The sequence below is a fragment of the Dermochelys coriacea genome, chromosome 7, assembly GCF_009764565.3.
Source record: "Dermochelys coriacea isolate rDerCor1 chromosome 7, rDerCor1.pri.v4, whole genome shotgun sequence".
Lineage (NCBI taxonomy): Eukaryota > Metazoa > Chordata > Testudines > Dermochelyidae > Dermochelys > Dermochelys coriacea.
Window position 1 is genome coordinate 807677 of NC_050074.1, and position 17765 is coordinate 825441.

The following is a 17765-nucleotide window of genomic DNA, read 5'->3' on the forward strand; positions in this document are numbered from 1 at the left end:
CACAGCATCCCAGAGGAGGCTTTTTCATCCTTGCGCATCCCAACTGTTTATTTGCTTGTTCACTGCTGCTGCACATGGAGCAGAGCTTCCATTGACCCGGCACAAGAACAGCCAGGCCTTTTCCCTGGGTCATTACAGTTCCTCGAGAGCCCTGTACAGCGAGCAAGCAGCTTGACTTATTCCTTCCAATGTTCATTTGTCTGTCAGCACTGTCATCTGCCAGTGGGTCGCCTGGTCTCCTCGCTGGGTCAGACCCCCGCAGGCTCCTCTCAGTCTTCACCATCTTTATTTAAATAATTCGGTGTCATCTGCAACAGTGGCTAAATTTCTCGCTCCCTAATAAATACACTAAACACCCAGCCTCGGACCCAACCATGGGCTAAGAACTTTCCAACTCTACAATTGTTCTCTCGGGAAGAGGGTGTGGGGAGCGAGGCAGGCGTAGAAAAGTCCGTGAGCCACCGAGGCAGCTCCACATAGCCACAGCTGGACCGTGCTCATGGCCTCAGGCCTTCCCCACCTTTTGGGAGGCTGGATAACCTAGGCAGGGGTTTCTGGCTCCAGCCCTGTCTGAGGCCCTTTGGAAGTCCCACTCCACGACTGAGCTGCTCACAGAATTCCAGCAGCCTAGCGCCCCCAAGAGTGCTTTGCAGAGGCCAGGGAGAACCTGGGGGTTCCCCTTCAACTAGTCAGTATGGTCCCAGCACTTCAGCTGGCACACTTCCCGCCCTAGCCAGAATGACATGAAAACCTTCCTGTGCGTGTGTCAGCCGATGGGTTTGCTCTGGTTTTAGCCCACTAACAACAGGGACCTCCCAGAGCTGCTGGCATCATGGCCGGGGGCTAGAGCAGGCCTCACCTACTCCCATGCCCTGATACGACCATTCAAGCTTTCAGAGAAAGTGGTGCAAGGACCCTCTGACCAGTGGGCCCAAGAGCCAGCCCCAAAGCCTCTCAGCGAACAGGAGGTGAGTGAAGAAACCGCTGGAGAGAAAACAAAAGTTTCTCTGGCTGGAATCCATCCTTGTGCACCTTCGGTTGGGGGAGGCCAGGGAGCAGACAGCTGGTATTTGGGAAGCCCAGAAGGTGCCCAGTGCTGGGCTGGGGATAGCACCAGCAGGGCTCGCAGGACTCCAACCCACCCCACTAAGGCAAGTAGCAGCTTCCCCACCCACCCCGTGGGCTGCAGCTAGGTTTGGAGGGTCTCTGCTCTCCAGCCCCCCACTCCCTGGCAGAGCCCGTGCAGAGAGCACCCACCCACCCACCCACCCTTTCTCCCTCCCTCCCTCCCTCCCTCCCATGGGCAGTGGTGCTGGGCACTGACATGAGACGAGTGCATGGGCACCTCATCCCTCCCCTGCCCCATCAGCTAAAAGCTGTCATGCAGAGCCCAGCGGCCACCCCCAGAGCCTCAAATCTCAGCAGCAACTGGGCTGCTCCCCCTAAGAAGAGGGGAGCCTAGGACCCTGCCTAGCCCCAGCTCCAGCCCTCTGGGTTCTGCCCAGTGGCACAGCCCCAGCCATAGTGTCCCTGCCCTCCCAGGGGACGGCTACTACAGCAGAAGGAGCTCCACAAGCTAGGACTAAGGTGCTCTCCCAGCCAGGCACAGCCTGTGCCTCCCCTCAAGGGCGAGCCTCATACGGGGCACCTCTGCAGCTGAGTGCAGGACGGCGGGGGGCCCAGGTGGAGCGGGGGCCTCTGTGTGCAGAGACAGATCCAGGTCCTGCACTTCAGCCACCCCCTGCCCCTCCATTTGCTACCATCTTCCTGCCCAGCCAGCACCGCCAGATCTGCCCTGGTGCGACCTGTACAGCAGGGGTGCGCTACTTCCCCCTTTGCCCCAGGCTCCCTCTGCTCTGCTGCATGCCCACCCCCACTGCTGCGCTGGCTTGAGGCAAAGCGAGGGGCTGCCCTTCGGGCCTCAGCTTCCCATTACACTTCGGCAGCTCCCTCCTGTGGCTGGACAGCCTCCGGCCATGGAGCCTTCTAGCCCCCCTCCCCCAGAGGCCAGCCCCCCACCCAGGGAAGGGGACAGGGACACAGCTAGAGCCCCCTGCTTTGGCAACTCTCGCCACACCTGGGGACTGAGTTGGAAGTGGAACAGAGATGCACTGTCCAAGCAGGTCTGTGTCCTCCCCACCCCCAGGGCTACACACCCGCCCCACGGAGGCACTCCAGGCAGTGAGACTGGAGGCTGCAGCACAGCTGATGTCATGGCTGTCATGGATGGCAGGGCCCAGCCGGCACAAGGGAAACTGGGCTGTTCCCAGGGTCACAGCACCCTCTGCTGCTCACAACTGGGCACGTGGGGGGCACCCAGCCACAGGTTAAGCCAGCCCCTTCTCCAGGCAGCAGCTCCCTGCTTGGCTTCAGGCCCTTTGGAGGCTGGGGCTATGCTAGCAGGGCTGGTCAGCCCCTGCCCTTGCCCATGTGACCAGGAGGGAGGCAGCAGGAACTGCCCCCGAGGGACCAGTGATCCTTCCAGATAGGCAGCTGTGCTTGTGCGGTCCTGGGGCGGATGGGTGGCTCTCTCGGGCAGCCAGACAAGTGCTCTGGATCAATGGCCAGAAAGGAAAGGGTGCTGCCTACAGGCAGACGGATGAGGGAGCCCTCTGATGCCCTTGGCTGCAGCGGGGATCCAAAGAACAGGCCTAGGAGAAGGGCCCTGGGCCCTGTCCCAGCCCTGCACAGCACCCGTCCCTGCAGATCACCTGCTCCAGGGAGCAGGCTCACCGGTGGCTGGGAAGGGAGAGCGCCCCTTGCACAGCATGGAAGGGAAGGGAGATACAGAGAAGCTGAGCACCCCAGGGAGAAGGGGGAGTACAGAGAGCTGCTCAGGGAGGTGCTACCAGGTGCAGAGCCACAGGTGGAGACACGCATGGGGGCTCTGCCCTAGGGCCTGGCAAACCCCTCCAGCTTGGCCCCAGGCAGAGAGAGCTGAGCCTGTACCCAGCCCCACTGAGACAGGGCCAGGGAAGTCACTGCTAAGGCCCCGGGTTGGAGCCTCCCTGTCCCCAGCGTGGAGCAGTCTGTGCAGGCAGAGGGAGCCCAGCTGGGCAGCCAGTCTGGAGAGACAGGGCAGGGTGTGGCACTTCCCCATTAGCCATCCAGGAGCTTGAGGATGCTTTCGCGCTCCTTCAGGGTCTTCCAGGCCTGGTCCTTCTCCTTCTTGGTGGGCGTGCGCTTCTTCTGGCGAGCCGCCATGATCTTGCGGAAGGCGTCCATGACCTCGTTGTCAGCCATGCGCACACGTTGCCGCAGGACCTGCCGGTGTAGCTCATCCTTGGCCAGCCTGGGGAGAGAGGCAGAGCCGTCAGCTGGGGCCTAGCCCCCCGCCCACACCTCCGGCCCCACACCCACCTGAGCAGCTCCTGCTTCTTGGCCCGGTTGTGAGCGCTGAGCGCCTTGAGCTCAGCCTGCCTCTTGCGCAGCTCTGCCAGGACCTCGTCCTCTGAGTCCTCAGGGGGGCGGTCCTCGGACTCCAGCAGGCCTTGGGCAATCAGCTCCTCCTTGAGCCGCCCCTCCAGGGACTTGGTGTGGGGGACGCTGCAAGGGGCAGAGAGGGGAGCTTCGGTGAGGCCCTGGCAGCCCACCACCCCGGCTACTGCAGAGCACAGCCTGCTAGATCAGCAAAGAGCTGTCCGGCCTGCCTTTGTCCTCCCTTCCGCCGAGGGGCAGGCCGGGCTGGCCCTCGCTCCAGAAAGGAAGTAGTGAGAACGAACCGGGCTCCCTGCCCGGATCTCACCCAAGGCTGGCTGCTTCCGAGTTCAACTCAGCAAGAGTATGAGCCCATTTCTCTCCCTTGGCTCTGGTGCAGCCTGCTAGGCACAGGAGAGCCCGGGCTCCAGTGCGCAGGATCTCAGAGGGGACAGGAGAGTTCTGCTCAGGGGCTGAACACACCAGGCTCTCTAACCCTTGAACTTCTCCCTGGGCAATTCCTCAAGGGGGATCCAGTGGATATGGTGTACTTGGATCGTCAGAAAGCCTTTGACAAGGTCCCTCACCAAAGGCTCTTAAGCAAAGTCAGCTGTCATGGGATAAGAGGGAAGGTCCTCTCATGGATCGGTAACAGGCTAAAAGACAGGAAACAAAAGGTAGGAATCAATGGTCAGTTTTCAGAATGGATAGTGGTGACCCCCAGGGGTCTGTACTGGGCCCAGTGGTGTTCAACATATTCATATCCAACATATCCAAATGATCTGGAAAAGGGGTAAACAGTGAGGTGGCAAAATCTGCAGATGATACAAAACTATTCAAGATAGTTAAATCCAAAGCTGACTGCAAAGAGCTACAAAAGGATCTCTCAAAACATTATTCAATGTGGATAAATGCAAAGTAATGCATGCTGGAAAACAATCACAACTATGCAGATAAAATAATGGGGTCTCAATTAGCTGTTACAACTCAAGAAAGATCTTGGATGAATTCAAACTGGAACAGGTACAGAGAAGGGCTACTAGGATGATCCGAGCAATGGAAAACCTGTCTTATGAAAGGAGACTCAAGGAGCTTGGTTTGTTTAGCCTAACTAAAAGAAGGCTGAAGGGAGATATGATTGCTCTCTATAAATATATCAGAGGCATAAATACCGGAGAGGGAGAGGAATTATTTAAGCTCAGTACCATGTGGACACAAGAACAAATGGATATAAACTGGCCATCAGAAAGTTTAGACTTGAAATTAGTCGAAGGTTTCTAACCATCAGAGGAGTGAAGTTCTGGAACAGCTTTCCAAGGGAAGCAGTGGGGCAAAAGACGTATCTGGCTTCAAGATTAAACTCGATAAGTTTATGGAGGAGATAGTATGATGGGATAACATGATTTTGGCAATTAATTGATCTTTAACTATTCATGGTAAATAGGCCCAATGGCCTGTGATGGAATGCTAGATGGGGTGGGATCTGAGTTACTACTGAGAATTCTTTTCTGGGTATCTGGCTGGTGAATCTTGCCCATGTGCTCAGGGTTCAGCTGATCACTATATTTGGAGTCGGGAAGGAATTTTCCTCCAGGGCAGATTGGAAGAGGCCCTGGGGCTTTTTCACCTTCCTCTACAGCATGGGGCACAGGTCACTTGCTGGAGGATTCTCTGTGCCTTGAAGTCTTTAAACCATGATTTGAGGACTTCAATAGCTCAGACATAGGTGAGAGGTTTATTGCTAGAGTGGGTGAATGAGCTTCGGTGGCCTGCATTGTGCAGGAGGTCAGACTAGATGATCATAATGGTCCCTTCTGACCTTAATACCTATGAATCTATGAATCATTGTGGATAGTTCTCAGAAAACATCCACTTGATGTGCAGCGGCAGTCAAAAAAACGAACAGAATGTTGGGAATGGCTAGACGACTATGCACACACTAAATAAATAAAATTAAGAAAGGAATAGATAATAAGACAGAAAATATTGTACTTCCTTTTGTTACAGGGTCAGGCCAGATGGCTATAGAAGAGTAATAGAAGGCAGATATATTAACCCCAGGCTAAGTAGGTCCCTTTTCCCTGGGTAAGGTAACAGGAAAGGTTCCAGAACAATCAGGAACCTTCTGGAGACAATTAAGACAGGCTGATTAGAACACCTGCAGCCAATCAAGAAGCTGCTAAAATCAATTAAGGCAAGCTAATCCGGGCACCTGGGTTTTAAAAAGGAGCTCACTTCAGTTTGTGGTGTGTGCGAGTGTGAGAGAGAGAGAGGAGCTGGGAGCAAGAGGTACTAGGAGCTGAGAGTGAGAACGCAGACTGTTGGAGGACTGAGGTGTACAAGCATTACCAGACACCAGGAGGAAGGTCCTATGGTGAGGATAAAGATGGTGTTGGGAGGAGGCCATGGGGAAGTAGCCCAGGGAGTTGTAGCTGTCGCACAGCTGTTCCAGGAGGCACTCTAGACAGCTGCATTCCACAGGGCCCTGGGCTGGAACCTGGACTAGAGGGCAGGCCTGGGTACCCACAAATCCTCCCAACTCCTGGTCAGACACAGAAATCGTCGACCTGGACTGGGGGTTCAGAAAAACGGCCAAGCTGAGGGCTGCCAAGAAGCTCCAAAGTGAGCAAATCAGCCAATAAGCGCAAGACTCACCAAGTTAGAGCAGGAACTTTGTCACAACTGGTGTCGGAAGTGGGATCTGGTGTCCACAGCGCGGCGGAAGGAGGAGGGTGTTGGGGAAGGAAAGGGAGAGGATTTGTTTTGTTTTTTTTCCACCACAATGGAGGAGGTCGTACGGACCTTGAAACAAGCCACGGCTGCCCAGCAGGAGGCTACCCGGGTCCAGGCAGCCGCCCAACAGGAGGCCGTGAGGCTGCAGCAAGAGACTAATCATCTGCTGATGGACCAGGCTGCTCAAGACCAGGCTATGTTGCGGGAACTGGTAAACCAAGTAAAGACCCTTAAACAGCTGAACCGCAGCCATGATGGGATGCAGATCACATGGGCCAGCAATTGGCTGCAGAAAATGATGCGGGAGGATGATGTAGAGGCATACCTCCTAGCCTTTGAGAGGACAGCCCTGCGAGAGGCTTGGCCCCGAGAACAGTGGTCTGGCATCCTCGCTCCATTCCTGTGTGGGGAGGCCCAGTGGGCCTACTATGATCTGCCTGAAGAGGCTGCGGCAGACTATCCCCAGCTGAAAGCAGAGATCCTGGCCAGATCTGGGGTAATGACCGCAGTGTGGGCCCAGCGATATCATGAGTGGAGGTACCAGGAAAACAAAACCTCGCAGTCCCAATTATATGACCTCATCCATCTCGCACGAAAGTGGTTACAAACTGAGTGCCGGAGTCCGGAGGAGATACTAGAGGTTCGGGTCATCGACCGGTACATGAGAGGACTACCGCCAGACCTTCGCGCCTGGGTAAGCCAGAACAAACCCTCCACCTACGACGAGGTTGTCGTGCTGGTAGAAAGGTGAAGGACGGCGAGGGAGCTGACCCGACCAGTTAAGGAAGAAGCATTCAGGGTTAAACTAGCAGCACCAAGCCCTAGAGCTTGGGTGACTGGGCCACCAGGTGGAAAAAGAGAGGGGCTGAAGGCCCACCAGAAGCCACAGAGTCTGAGCACTGAGGGGAAAGAGGATCGTGATGTTAGACTACCCAAACCAAGAGACCGGGGAATGCCTAGGGCTCCATACAGATGTTACGCCTGCAAGGAGTGGGGAGACAGCTGCACAGTGTCCCAATGCCGAGGAGCCTATGCAGTGTAACCTGGGGAACTGGGCAGACCCATGCTCCCTAATCCACCTTGTGGGGGTCTCACTAACCCCACATATGTACACTAGACCAGTGAAGCTAAATGGGGTAGAGACCACAGCACTGGTAGATTCGGGGAGAGCTATCACACTTGTCTCAGGGAAGCTCGTGAAGCATAGTCAGCTGCTGTGGGCTAAGCGTACGGGGATAACATGCGTCCATGGGACAGTTGGTTATCACCCCACCATCCCAGTAAAAATCAAGATTCAGGGAAATGCTACTGAGGTAGCAGCAGGTGTAGTCCCTAAACTCCCATACCCGGTGCTCACAGGAAGGGACTTCCCAGGGTTTGGAGACTTACTCCCGGTAGGGGAATTGGAGAAAGGGGGAAGCCCTGAAAGTAGTGAGACATCCACAGTAGACTGTCAACCCCCAACCTTCTCTGAAATATCCCCAGATTTGTTCTCCAATCCCAGAAAGGGTAGAAAGATGAAAAGGGAAAGAAGGGCAGCTAAGGCCTTGGGAACCCGAATGCTGGCCCAAAGCCAGAGGGTCGCTCTTGTAGGTAGGCAGACCCGAGCAGCTGAAAAGGAGGCCACCCAGGAGCGAGAAGCAGCCGAGTCTGACCCCCACCCTAATGCCTCTGAACCAGCAGAGGCAACAGAGACTGGCCCCCTGGATCTCGAGCAGATTAGCCCCGGGAGAGGAAATTTTGGACAGAACCAGGCTGAAGACCCAAGGTACGACAACATTAGGAAGGAGGTGACCGAAACTGATGGGGTCCCCGTGGAAGGGAAAACCCAAGGACCAAGACCCTACTTCATAATGAACCTCTTATACCGAGTTGCACCAGTACAGGGGCAGAAGGTACAGCAGATCCTAGTACCTCAAAAACACCAGAATGCTGTATTAAGTCTGGCCCATAGTCATCTTTTTGGGGGGCATTTGGGGGTAGAGAAGACCCTGGCACGGGTCCTGCGATGATTCTTCTGGCCCGGAGTACGTGGAGCAGTGCGGAGGTACTGTGTGTCCTGCCCGGAGTGTCATCTGCACAGTCCCCATCCCCACTTGAGGGCACTGTTAGTACCCCTTCCCATCATAGAGGTCCCCTTCGAGCGAATAGCCATGGACCTAGTGGGACCCATGGAGAAGACAGCCCGAGGCCACCAATATATACTTGTCGTTGTGGATTATGCTACTCGCTACCCAGAAGCCGTCCCCTCTGCGGAACACGGCCTCTAAAACGATAGCTAAAGAGTTGGTGGGGATCTTTGCCCGAGTGGGGCTACCAAAGGAGATATTAACAGACCAAGGTACCCCATTTATGTCAAACCTAATGAAGGATCTCTGTACGCTGCCGCATATACATACCCTGAGAACTTCGGTCTATCATCCGCAGACTGATGGGCTGGTAGAAAGATTTAACCGAACCCTCAAGGTAATGATAAGGAAAGTTGAGACGGGAAGGATTGGGACACCCTACTACCGTACCTTATATTTGCAATCTGGGAGGTACCTCAGGCCTCAACTGGGTTTCCCCCTTTGAATTACTGTATGGACACCACACCCGTGGCATACTAGATATTGCAAAGGAAATCTGGGAAGAGGAACCCAATAAGGGGAGAAATATGACTGACCATGTGTTGCAGATGCGAGAACGGAGAGCCCGGGTCACCCCTATTGTACGGAAACATTTGGAAAAGGTGCAGGAGGCCCAGCGAACCCATTACAATCGCCAGGCAAAAGTCCGACATTTCCAACCAGGGGATCGGGTGACGGTACCCAAGGCGGAAAGCAAGCTTGTGGCCCAATGGCAGGGGCCCCATGAGGAGGCTGAACCCAGGGGAAGTAACCTTGTTTCCGGTGTCCTGGCTGCCGCACCTTGTAGAACAAATTCATCACATTAACCTCTTAAAGCCTTGGCACCGATGAGAGGCGTGTGTAGTGGCCCAAGAGACCCCGGTCCAGGGAAATAACATGCAGGAGCAGATCAGGATATCCACTGATTTGACACCAAACCAGAAAAAGAAGGTAACTGAGATGATCAACCGATACCAGGACGTGTTTTCAACCAAACCAGGCCGGACCACCGAAGCATATCACCACATTATCACAGACCCTCGGGCAAAGGTAACTTTAAGGGCCCTATCGGGTCCCAGCAGCAAAAAGGGAGGAGATCAAGGCAGAGGTAAAAAGGATGTTGGAGCTGGGAGTCATCGAAGAGTCCCACAGTCAGTGGTCAAGCCTGATTGTGTTGGTGCCCAAACCCAAATGGCACCACTAGGTTTTGAAATGACTTTCACCGGCTGAATGAGATATCCAAATTTGATGCATACCCCATATCGATGAGTTAGTTGACCGCCTGGGCAATGCCTGATTTTTGACCACCCTTGACTTAACAAAGGGATACTGGCAGATTCCCTTTGCCAAAGATGCGAAAGAAAAGACGGCATTCTCTACACCAGAGGGTCTGTTTCAATATACTGTTCTTCCTTTTCAACTGCACAGGGCACCTGCCACCTTCCAGCGTCTTATGGACAAGCTCCTACGGCCCCATATCAGTTATTCAGTGGCATACCTGGATGATGTGATTATTCACACCCCCAACTGGGAAACCCACTTAGGAAAGGTGGAAGCGTTCTGGACATGCTAAGACAGGCTGGCCTCACAGCCAATCCTACCAAGTGTACTATAGGGCTAGCCGAAGCTAAATACCTTGGCTACATTGTAAGAAGGGGCATGGTCAAGCCCCAACTAAACAAACTAGAGGCTATCCAAAATTGGCCGCGGACGAATTGGAAAAAGCAAGTCCGGGCATTCCTGGGTGTGGGGGGTACTACCGACGATTTATTCCCCATTTTGCTACCAGAGCGAGTCCCCTGACAAACCTGATAAAAGTCCGGGGTCCAGACATGGTGGACAGATGCCGCAGAGAAAGCATTCATGGATCTACAGACAGCCCTCTGCAGTAACCCCGTGCTTATAGTCTCAGACTTCAACAAAGAATTCATTTTACAAACAAATGCATCTGAAGTAGGATTGGGAGCTGTCCTATCGCAGATGGTCGGAGATGAAGAACACCCAATCCTCTACCTCAGCAGGAAACTCCTCCCGATTAGAGCAGAAGTATGCCGTGGTTAAAAGAGTGCCTAGCTGTGAAATGTGCCATGGAAACACTACGTTATTACCTTCTGAGACGACGGTTTACCCTTGTGACCAACCATGCACCCCTCCAGTGGATGCAGTGAAATAAAGAGAAGAACGCAAGGGTGACCAGATGGTTCCTGTCCCTACAACCTTTCCAATTCACCATACAACACCGGGCTGGAAGCTACCATGGCAATGCAGATGGCTTGTCACGAGTACACTGCCTGACGTCCCAAATTGCCAACCCCGTAGTGTTGAGCGGGGGGGGGGGAGGAGATATGTGACAGGGTCGGGCCAGATGGCTACAGGAGAGTAATAGAAGGCAGATATATTAGCCCCAGGCTAAGTAGGTCCCTTTTCCCTGGGTAAGGTAACAGGGAAGGTTCCAGAACAATCAGGAACCTTCTGGAGACAATTAAGACAGGCTGATTAGAACACCTGCAGCCAATCAAGAAGCTGCTAGAATCAATTAAGGCAGGCTAATCAGGGCACCTGGGTTTTAAAAAGGAGCTCACTTCTGTTTGTGGTGCGTGTGTGAGGTGCTGAGAGTGAGAACGCGGATTGAGGTGTACAAGCATTATCAGACACCAGGAGGAAGGTCCTGTGGTGAGGATAAAGATGGTGTTGGGAGGAGGCCATGGGGAAGTAGCCCAGGGAGTTGTAGCTGTCGCACAGCTGTTCTAAGAGGCTCTCTAGACAGCTGCATTCCACAGGGCCCTGGGCTGGAACCCGGAGTAGAGGGCGGGCCCAGGTTCCCCCCCCAAATCCTCCCAACTCCTGGTTAGACACAGGAGGAGTTGACCTGGACTGCAGGTTCAGAAAAACAGCCAAGCTGAGGGCTGCCATGAAGCTTCAGGCGAGCAAATCCGCCAATAAGCGCAAGATGCACCAAGGTAGAGCAGGAACTTTGTCACATGCTATATAAATCCATGGTACGCCCATATCTTGAATACTGCCTGCAGATGTGGTCACCCCATCTCAAAAAAGCTATATTGGAATTGGAAAAAGTTCAGAAAAGGGTAACAAATTATTAGGGGTATGAAACAGCTACCATACAACGAGAGATTAATAAAACAGGGACTTTTCAGCTTGGAAAAGAGATGACTAAGGGGGGATACGATTGAGGTCTATAAAATCATGACTGGTGTGGAGAAAGTAGATAAGGAAGTGTTATTTACTCCTCCTCCTAACACAAGAACTAGGGGTCACCAAATGAAATTAATAGGCAGCAGGTTTAAGACACACCAAAGGAAGTATTTCTTCACACAACGCACAGTCAACCTTTGGAACCCTTTGCCAGAGGATGTTGTGAAGGCCAAAACTACAACAGGGTTCAAAAAAGAACTAGATAAGTTAATGGAGAATGGGTCCATCAGTGGCTATTGGCAGGCTCTGTTTGCTAGAAGCTGGGAATGGGCGAGGGGATGGATCACTTGATGGTTACCTGTTCTGTTCATTCCCTCTGGGGCACCTGGCAGTGGCCACAGTCAGCAGACAGGATATGGGGCTAGATGGACCTTTGGTCTGACTCAATCTGGCCACTCTTATGTTCTTCCCTTACAGCCCCGGTGCACTCACCCCAGGCCTGAGGGACACCTCAGCACATTCAGACCCAGGCTCTTCCAGAAGCTCAGGAGCAGTTTTCAGGCAGACAAGAGCCTCTTGGCCAGGCTGCCAGCCCACCAGGCTGGCTGCATAGGGCTGCTCACCTGAAGGGTTTGTTCTGGCTGCGGGGTGAAGTACCGGCACCATCAGCTCCCGAGTCTTTGCCCGCCAGCTCTGGGATCGGGGAGTCCTCAATGGGCGAGATGATGTTCTCCTAGCAACAGAGAAGGAAAGAAGGTGAGTTTCGAGCTGCTGGGACCCACGCCCCATGGGGTATGGCAGCCAGGCTCGCCCCGGAGCCTCACTCACCTCAACAAGTGCCTGCAGGAGGCGCTGCGTCAAGGGCCCAAACGGGCAGCCGTCCTCGGGCTGCTCCTGCTGGGACTCAGACTTCTTCAGCAGCGCATCCACGTCTGCAAGAAGGAAGTGGTGAGCAGAGTGGTGGTGGGGCGGTGAGCCGAACAGGGCCTAACAGCCTCCGCTCTGGGACTCTCCAGCTGCCCAGGGTGAGGCTGGCATGTCCCCCACCGCCCTGCACCAGGGCCGGGGACTCTCCAGCCACATGGGTGAGGCTGGCACACACCCCTACCCCCATACCAGTCCCTCAGTGCTAGGCATGCCTGAACCACAGCCCCCACCCCCACCCCTCGCACTGGACGAAGCACTGCCCCCCACCAGTGCTGGGCGTGGGCGAATCGCCCCTCCTCCCCCAATCCCTCCACGGAGGCGCTGCCTGGGGAAGGGGAGCAGAGGCACCTTTTGTGTCCAGCTCGGTTAACGGCCCCAGGGTGCCTTTCTTCTTCTCAGCCGCCGCCGCGGCCCGGGAGCCGTCCTTCTGCTCCTCCAGCAGGTCTTCCTGGGCCCAGCGCAGGGAGTAATGCTTCCCCAGCGCTGGGATCTACGAGAACAGGAGAGCAAGAGCAGGAGCTCAGGGAGCTGGGCTCGGAGCCTCTGCAGCCCCTCTCCCAGCAGAGACGTGGCAGAGCACAGCCTCATGCCCCCCTCTGCACCCCACACTGAGGAGCAGTGCCGGGCATCTCACAGTGCCGGCTGGCTGTGGTCCAGCCCTGCTGGGAGTCTCTGCAGAGAGCAGATGCATGTCCTGTAAGGGCCACTCCTTGGGCACATGCCAAGAGCTTCAGAATTCTTGCCTGAGGAAGGGACAGCATGGCAGTCCCAGCTCCTGCTCTCCCAAGGCTGGTGGGAGCGGGCTGGGTTAGGGGCTCTCCTCCCCCTTTACCGTGCGACACACCTGCACTGACAGACAGCTGCAAGGGATTCTGCCAGAGCACTTGTACACAAGAAAGAAGAGCTTCCCCTTGATCTCAGCTCTGGGAAGCTCAGGTATGATGGACCCGATCAAATGCAAAGCACGCATGGGCAGTGTCCCTCGCAGCTTGGGTCTCACCCCAGCACAGCACACACTGAGGTTACCAGCTTGACCAGCATAAGCAAACCCAGGTGCCAGCTGCAGCCTATGCTACACAATAAGCATCGCGGACTCCATTTGTCGCTCCTGCACGCATACATGGGGTAGAGGGGCAGCTGCCAGGGCGCTCTCGCTGTGTGAGCTGGGAGGGCAGCGGTTGAGTACCGGCCAGGGTCACGTGGAGCAGAGGGGAAGCTGGACCGGTGCTCGGGCGCTCTCGCCATGTGAGCTGGGAGGGCAGCGGGCGAGTACTGGCCAGGGTCACGTGGGGCAGCTAGGCTGGTGCCCAGGTGCTCTCACTGAGTGTGCTGGGAGGATAGCAGGTGAGTGCCGGCCAGGGTCCTGGCCCCCCCGGCCTTCTGCTTCTTGCTAAGGTCTGGATTTTCATACTCCTCTCTGCAGCCCTGTACCACCCCTGGCTCTGAACAGCAATTGGGTAGTGTCCCACCCATCTCCTGCCTGAAGCAGTGGGACCAGTGAGTGTGTCTGTTTGCATGAAAGAGGGCGGGAATTGTTCGGCGTTTGGGACAGGCACTCTTTGGAACACTGTTAAAGCAGGTATTTCAGCCCAGAAATTCTGCTTTGCCACCGCTTTGGAAGTGGTCAGTATATTTCAGGCTCCATTTTCCCTGGAGTGGACACAGACTGTGTCTCTAGGTGCCACATCTTTTGCTGCATTAAGCAGCAGCAGATTAAGATGCATTTGCACTGATTGCTGTAATGCTGCAGTTTAACACTAAACCCCTCCAGAGGCCAGCGCATTTCCATCTTCCTGATTCAGTTGTCCGCCATGGTGCTGCACATGAGTCCCGAGTGACCTCAGGCCTACCCAGAGCTGTGCTGAGCACTCAGAGATGTTGCACGTTTCTGTCGCTGCTTAGAGAGAAACCCCTCGTCTGGGACCTTCTTGCTGGTGGTGGCATCTGAGCGCGCGCACGGCAGGGGTAAGGCTGCGCATGCAGCTTTCCCCTAGGCTCCCCTGATGTGGGGCTTGGCCGTGCCATTTTGAGGCGACTTTCTGCCTTCTGGCCCCACGTTGGCTGAGCCGCAGTGACAATACCCTCCCCCCCACCGGGTACTGCTCTCCTCTCCCTTCCACAATGCCCACTGCTCTAGCCAGGTCTCCTTCTGCGCTGCCCAGTGGGGGATCTGAGCACTCACAGACTAACTGTCCCTGCCCCCCCCCTCCGCTGGGGTTTCTCACTGAAAATGACCTGCTGGGCCAGGGCTTGGCACAGCACAGGAAGGACATTTGGGCCTGGCCTGCAGCATGCAGAGATTTGGGCTCGTTCAGATCCTGCAACTGCAAGTGCCACAGTGCGGGGCCAGACTGCGAGGAGGCTGCTGTCTCCTGCCCCTTACAGCAGGCAGTTTGATTGTGTCTGAAAAGCAGACGGAGGCCCAAGTGCTGGAGCAGGGGACGAGCTTTCAGATACCCAAGGCCTGGGGAACTTAGTGCCTTGGAAATGGAACCGAAATGGTTGCTGTATTCCATGGAGCCCTGCGCCACTCTGCTGCCCTAGAATGGGGACAAAGTAGCACGGGTCTTTCGGAGAGTACAGCCTCCAGCTCAGCTTGATCCCACCCAGCCTGCATTGCCCGAGCACAGACAAGAGGCCCCGTGGTCCTGCCCAGATCCAGAGGGGAGGGAACAGCCCACAAACACAGGCCTTTGCTGCATGACTCGCCCCAGCGGAGTCGGCACCCACCACGAGGCACAGGACTGAAGAGTCCAGACAGCAGGAGGATAGCATGGGTCTGGGAGGGTGGCTGCAGCGAGGTCTTTACCTTGTAGTGCTCAGCCTCATCCTCCGGGGGTTTGAGCAGCTCCTCCAGGGTTCGCACCTCCTCACTGGTGAGGTCAGCACAGTAGGGCTCCACTGAAGCCCAGAACCTGCAGGGCAGAGCAAAGCAGGCACTCAGAGGGAAGTGCCCCAAGCCGGGCACAGAGCCGCTGACTTGAGCTATGGCTGCTCCTCTACCCAGGAGATGGATTCTGTGCCCTAGGACGGCTCAGTGCCAGACCAGACTTCACTCTCACACCATCCAAGCTCCAATTCAGCTTTGCAGCTGGTGGCTTTGACCAGGAGCATCAGGGAAATGAGTTTGTTTTCCTTGGGAACCCCCCAGTGTCCCTTTGCTCAATGCCCCAGCTGTCTCCATCCCCACTCTCCCAGTGTCGTTTCACACACATACCCCATACCTGTTTGGGGCATCGTTTTTGGGGATCCGAGGCATGTCAACTGGGTCATCTGGAAACTCATATTCTTGGATCTTGGGCTGGAGGTTCTTGGATTTGGGCCGCCCAGGGCCGGGCCCTGTGCCATGGCCACCCTTCCCCTCTAGTTTCTGCTTCTTGGGCTTTCCGTGTTTAACTGGAGTGCCCAGTTCATGCTCTTTGCCCAGCTTCAGGAACCGCCTGTCCCCCTTCTTGTCCTGCCAGTCTGTCAAAATCTGAAAGAGAACGGCACTGTGTCACACCAGACAGGCAGCTGGCTGCGCCCAGAACCAGGAGCGGAAAGGGAAGGGTCTAGTTCCATCCAGGACTCTTGCCCTCAATGAGCCGTGTCTGCCCTTTAAAGGTCCCCCCCATCCCCTTTCCCCTCAGGCCCTGTTCTCCCTGGCAGCTGTCACCCCACTGCAGCTCGCAGGGAGCACAACCTGCAAAGAGAAAAAGAAGGGAAAAAAGGCTGGACAGACTTGCAAGATTGGCAGCAAACAGGGCTCTGTTGCGGCATTGTCTGCCATGGGAGGGAGGAACCAGTACTGGGGAGATGGCACATTGGACAAAACAGGGGCTAGCCACTGTATGGAGCAATTCCAGGCACAGAGAAAACAAGCCAACAGGCCTCCCGGTCAGAGCCAACCCACAGAGCAACAAGCAGTGACCCAGCTGCAAACGTTACCACAAGGCAAAGGTTCTTGGCCTTTTAGGCCAGATGGGGCCATGAGATCATGCAGTCTGACTTCCTACAGCCACCCCAATAACTTGTGACATTACTTGGTACTCTGTCATTAGTCTTCAGAGTGAACACGATAACAATGCATCAAACCCCAACATGTTAACCATTCCACAGCTGGCTTGTTTGAAGCCCACAGGGTCTACCCCCTGCTGTTGGGTCAGCACTGCCACCAAGCGGCTCTTGCCATGGGCACCATGGACTGGCAGACCCCAAATGCGCTGTGCATGAAGTGGGGGGAGCTTTGCAGATATGGGGTACCTCTTCCATCTGACAAGGGACTTCCCTCCTGAGCCCAAATGGTCCCTGGCAAAGGGCCGCGAAGCCAAGACCACTGGACTCCAGCTGCAGCTGTGCTGTGACCCTAGGTGCCCTGGCCTCCCCATGCCCATCACCCTGGTACCCCAGGCCGCCCCGAGGAACTAGGGAGCCTGACCTGCGTCTCTGCCTCCAGCACCCGCAGCCTGCGGCTGGCCGAGGACAGCAGCGTCTCCAGCTCCAGCTGCAGCGTGTCGAGCTCCTCGATGCCGATGCCATCGTCCTCGGAGCGGGCCAGCACGGCCGTGTAGCGCGGGCAAACCTTCAGGTGATCCACCGACTTGAAGTCGTGGAACTGCAGTGGGCAGTCCTTGAGCTCGCTCATCGCCCAGCCGCGAGCGCGCCAGGCGCTGGGATTGGGGGCGCCGGGCTGCGGGGGCGCCGGGCTAGGGGGGTGCCTGGAAGTGGAGGCACCAGGGGGCGCCAGGCTATGGGGGGCCCTGGGATATGGGGGGCCGGGAGGCAGAGGCACCAGGATATGGGGGCAGGCTGGGGGGGCTATGGGATATGGGGGCCAGGGGGCGCCAGGCTATGGGGGGCCCTGGGATATGGGGGGCCAGGAGGCAGAGGCACCAGGATATGGGGGCAGGCTGGGGGGGCTATGGGATACGGGGGCCAGGGGGCGCCAGGCTATGGGGGGCCCTGGGATATGGGGGGCCGGGAGGCAGAGGCACCAGGATATGGGGGCAGGCTGGGGGGCTATGGGATACGGGGGCCAGGGGGCGCCAGGCTATGGGGGGCCCTGGGATATGGGGGGCCGGGAGGCAGAGGCACCAGGATATGGGGGCAGGCTGGGGGGGCTATGGGATACGGGGGCCAGGGGGCGCCAGGCTATGGGGGGGCCCTGGGATATGGGGGGCCGGGAGGCAGAGGCACCAGGATATGGGGACAGGCTGGGGGGGCTATGGGATACGGGGGCCAGGGGGCGCCAGGCTATGGGGGGCCCTGGGATATGGGGGGCCGGGACGCGGAGGCACCAGGATATGGGGGAGCCGGACTCGGAGGGCACCAGGATATGGGGGGCCGGGACCGAGGGGCGCTTCCGGGGGGCAGGGCCCTGCTGCGGAGGCCTCAGGCCTCGTCCCGCGATCGCGGGTCCAGGGAGACGCCGCCGCTCGGCGAGGCGGC

At 56.4% G+C, this 17765-nt stretch overlaps 1 protein-coding gene across 1 annotated transcript; it reads right to left on the minus strand.

Annotated features, from left to right (window-relative positions):
• Positions 1-1302: 1302 nt before the first annotated feature.
• Positions 1303-17092, minus strand: TADA3 (transcriptional adaptor 3). Its single transcript, XM_038408720.2, has 8 exons — positions 16756-17092; positions 15563-15813; positions 15148-15253; positions 12687-12828; positions 12240-12343; positions 12035-12144; positions 3361-3546; positions 1303-3292 (listed from the first exon to the last, which is right to left on the minus strand). Exons 1-8 carry the CDS (start codon positions 16960-16962, stop codon positions 3100-3102), a joined length of 1299 nt encoding a protein of 432 aa, XP_038264648.1. The 5' UTR covers positions 16963-17092; the 3' UTR covers positions 1303-3099.
• Positions 17093-17765: the final 673 nt, after the last annotated feature.

Excerpts from the sequence above, each read along its gene's own strand:
- TADA3 (XM_038408720.2), bottom strand. The coding sequence starts at position 16,962 with ATGAGCGAGCTCAAGGACTGCCCACTGCAGTTCCACGACTTCAAGTCG. Across the intron at positions 12,344-12,686 it reads AACCGAGCTGGACACAAAAG|ACGTGGATGCGCTGCTGAAG; the intron begins GTGCCTCTGCTC and ends TCCTTCTTGCAG. Across the intron at positions 3,547-12,034 it reads AGCCAGAACAAACCCTTCAG|CGTCCCCCACACCAAGTCCC; the intron begins GTGAGCAGCCCT and ends TGCCCCTTGCAG.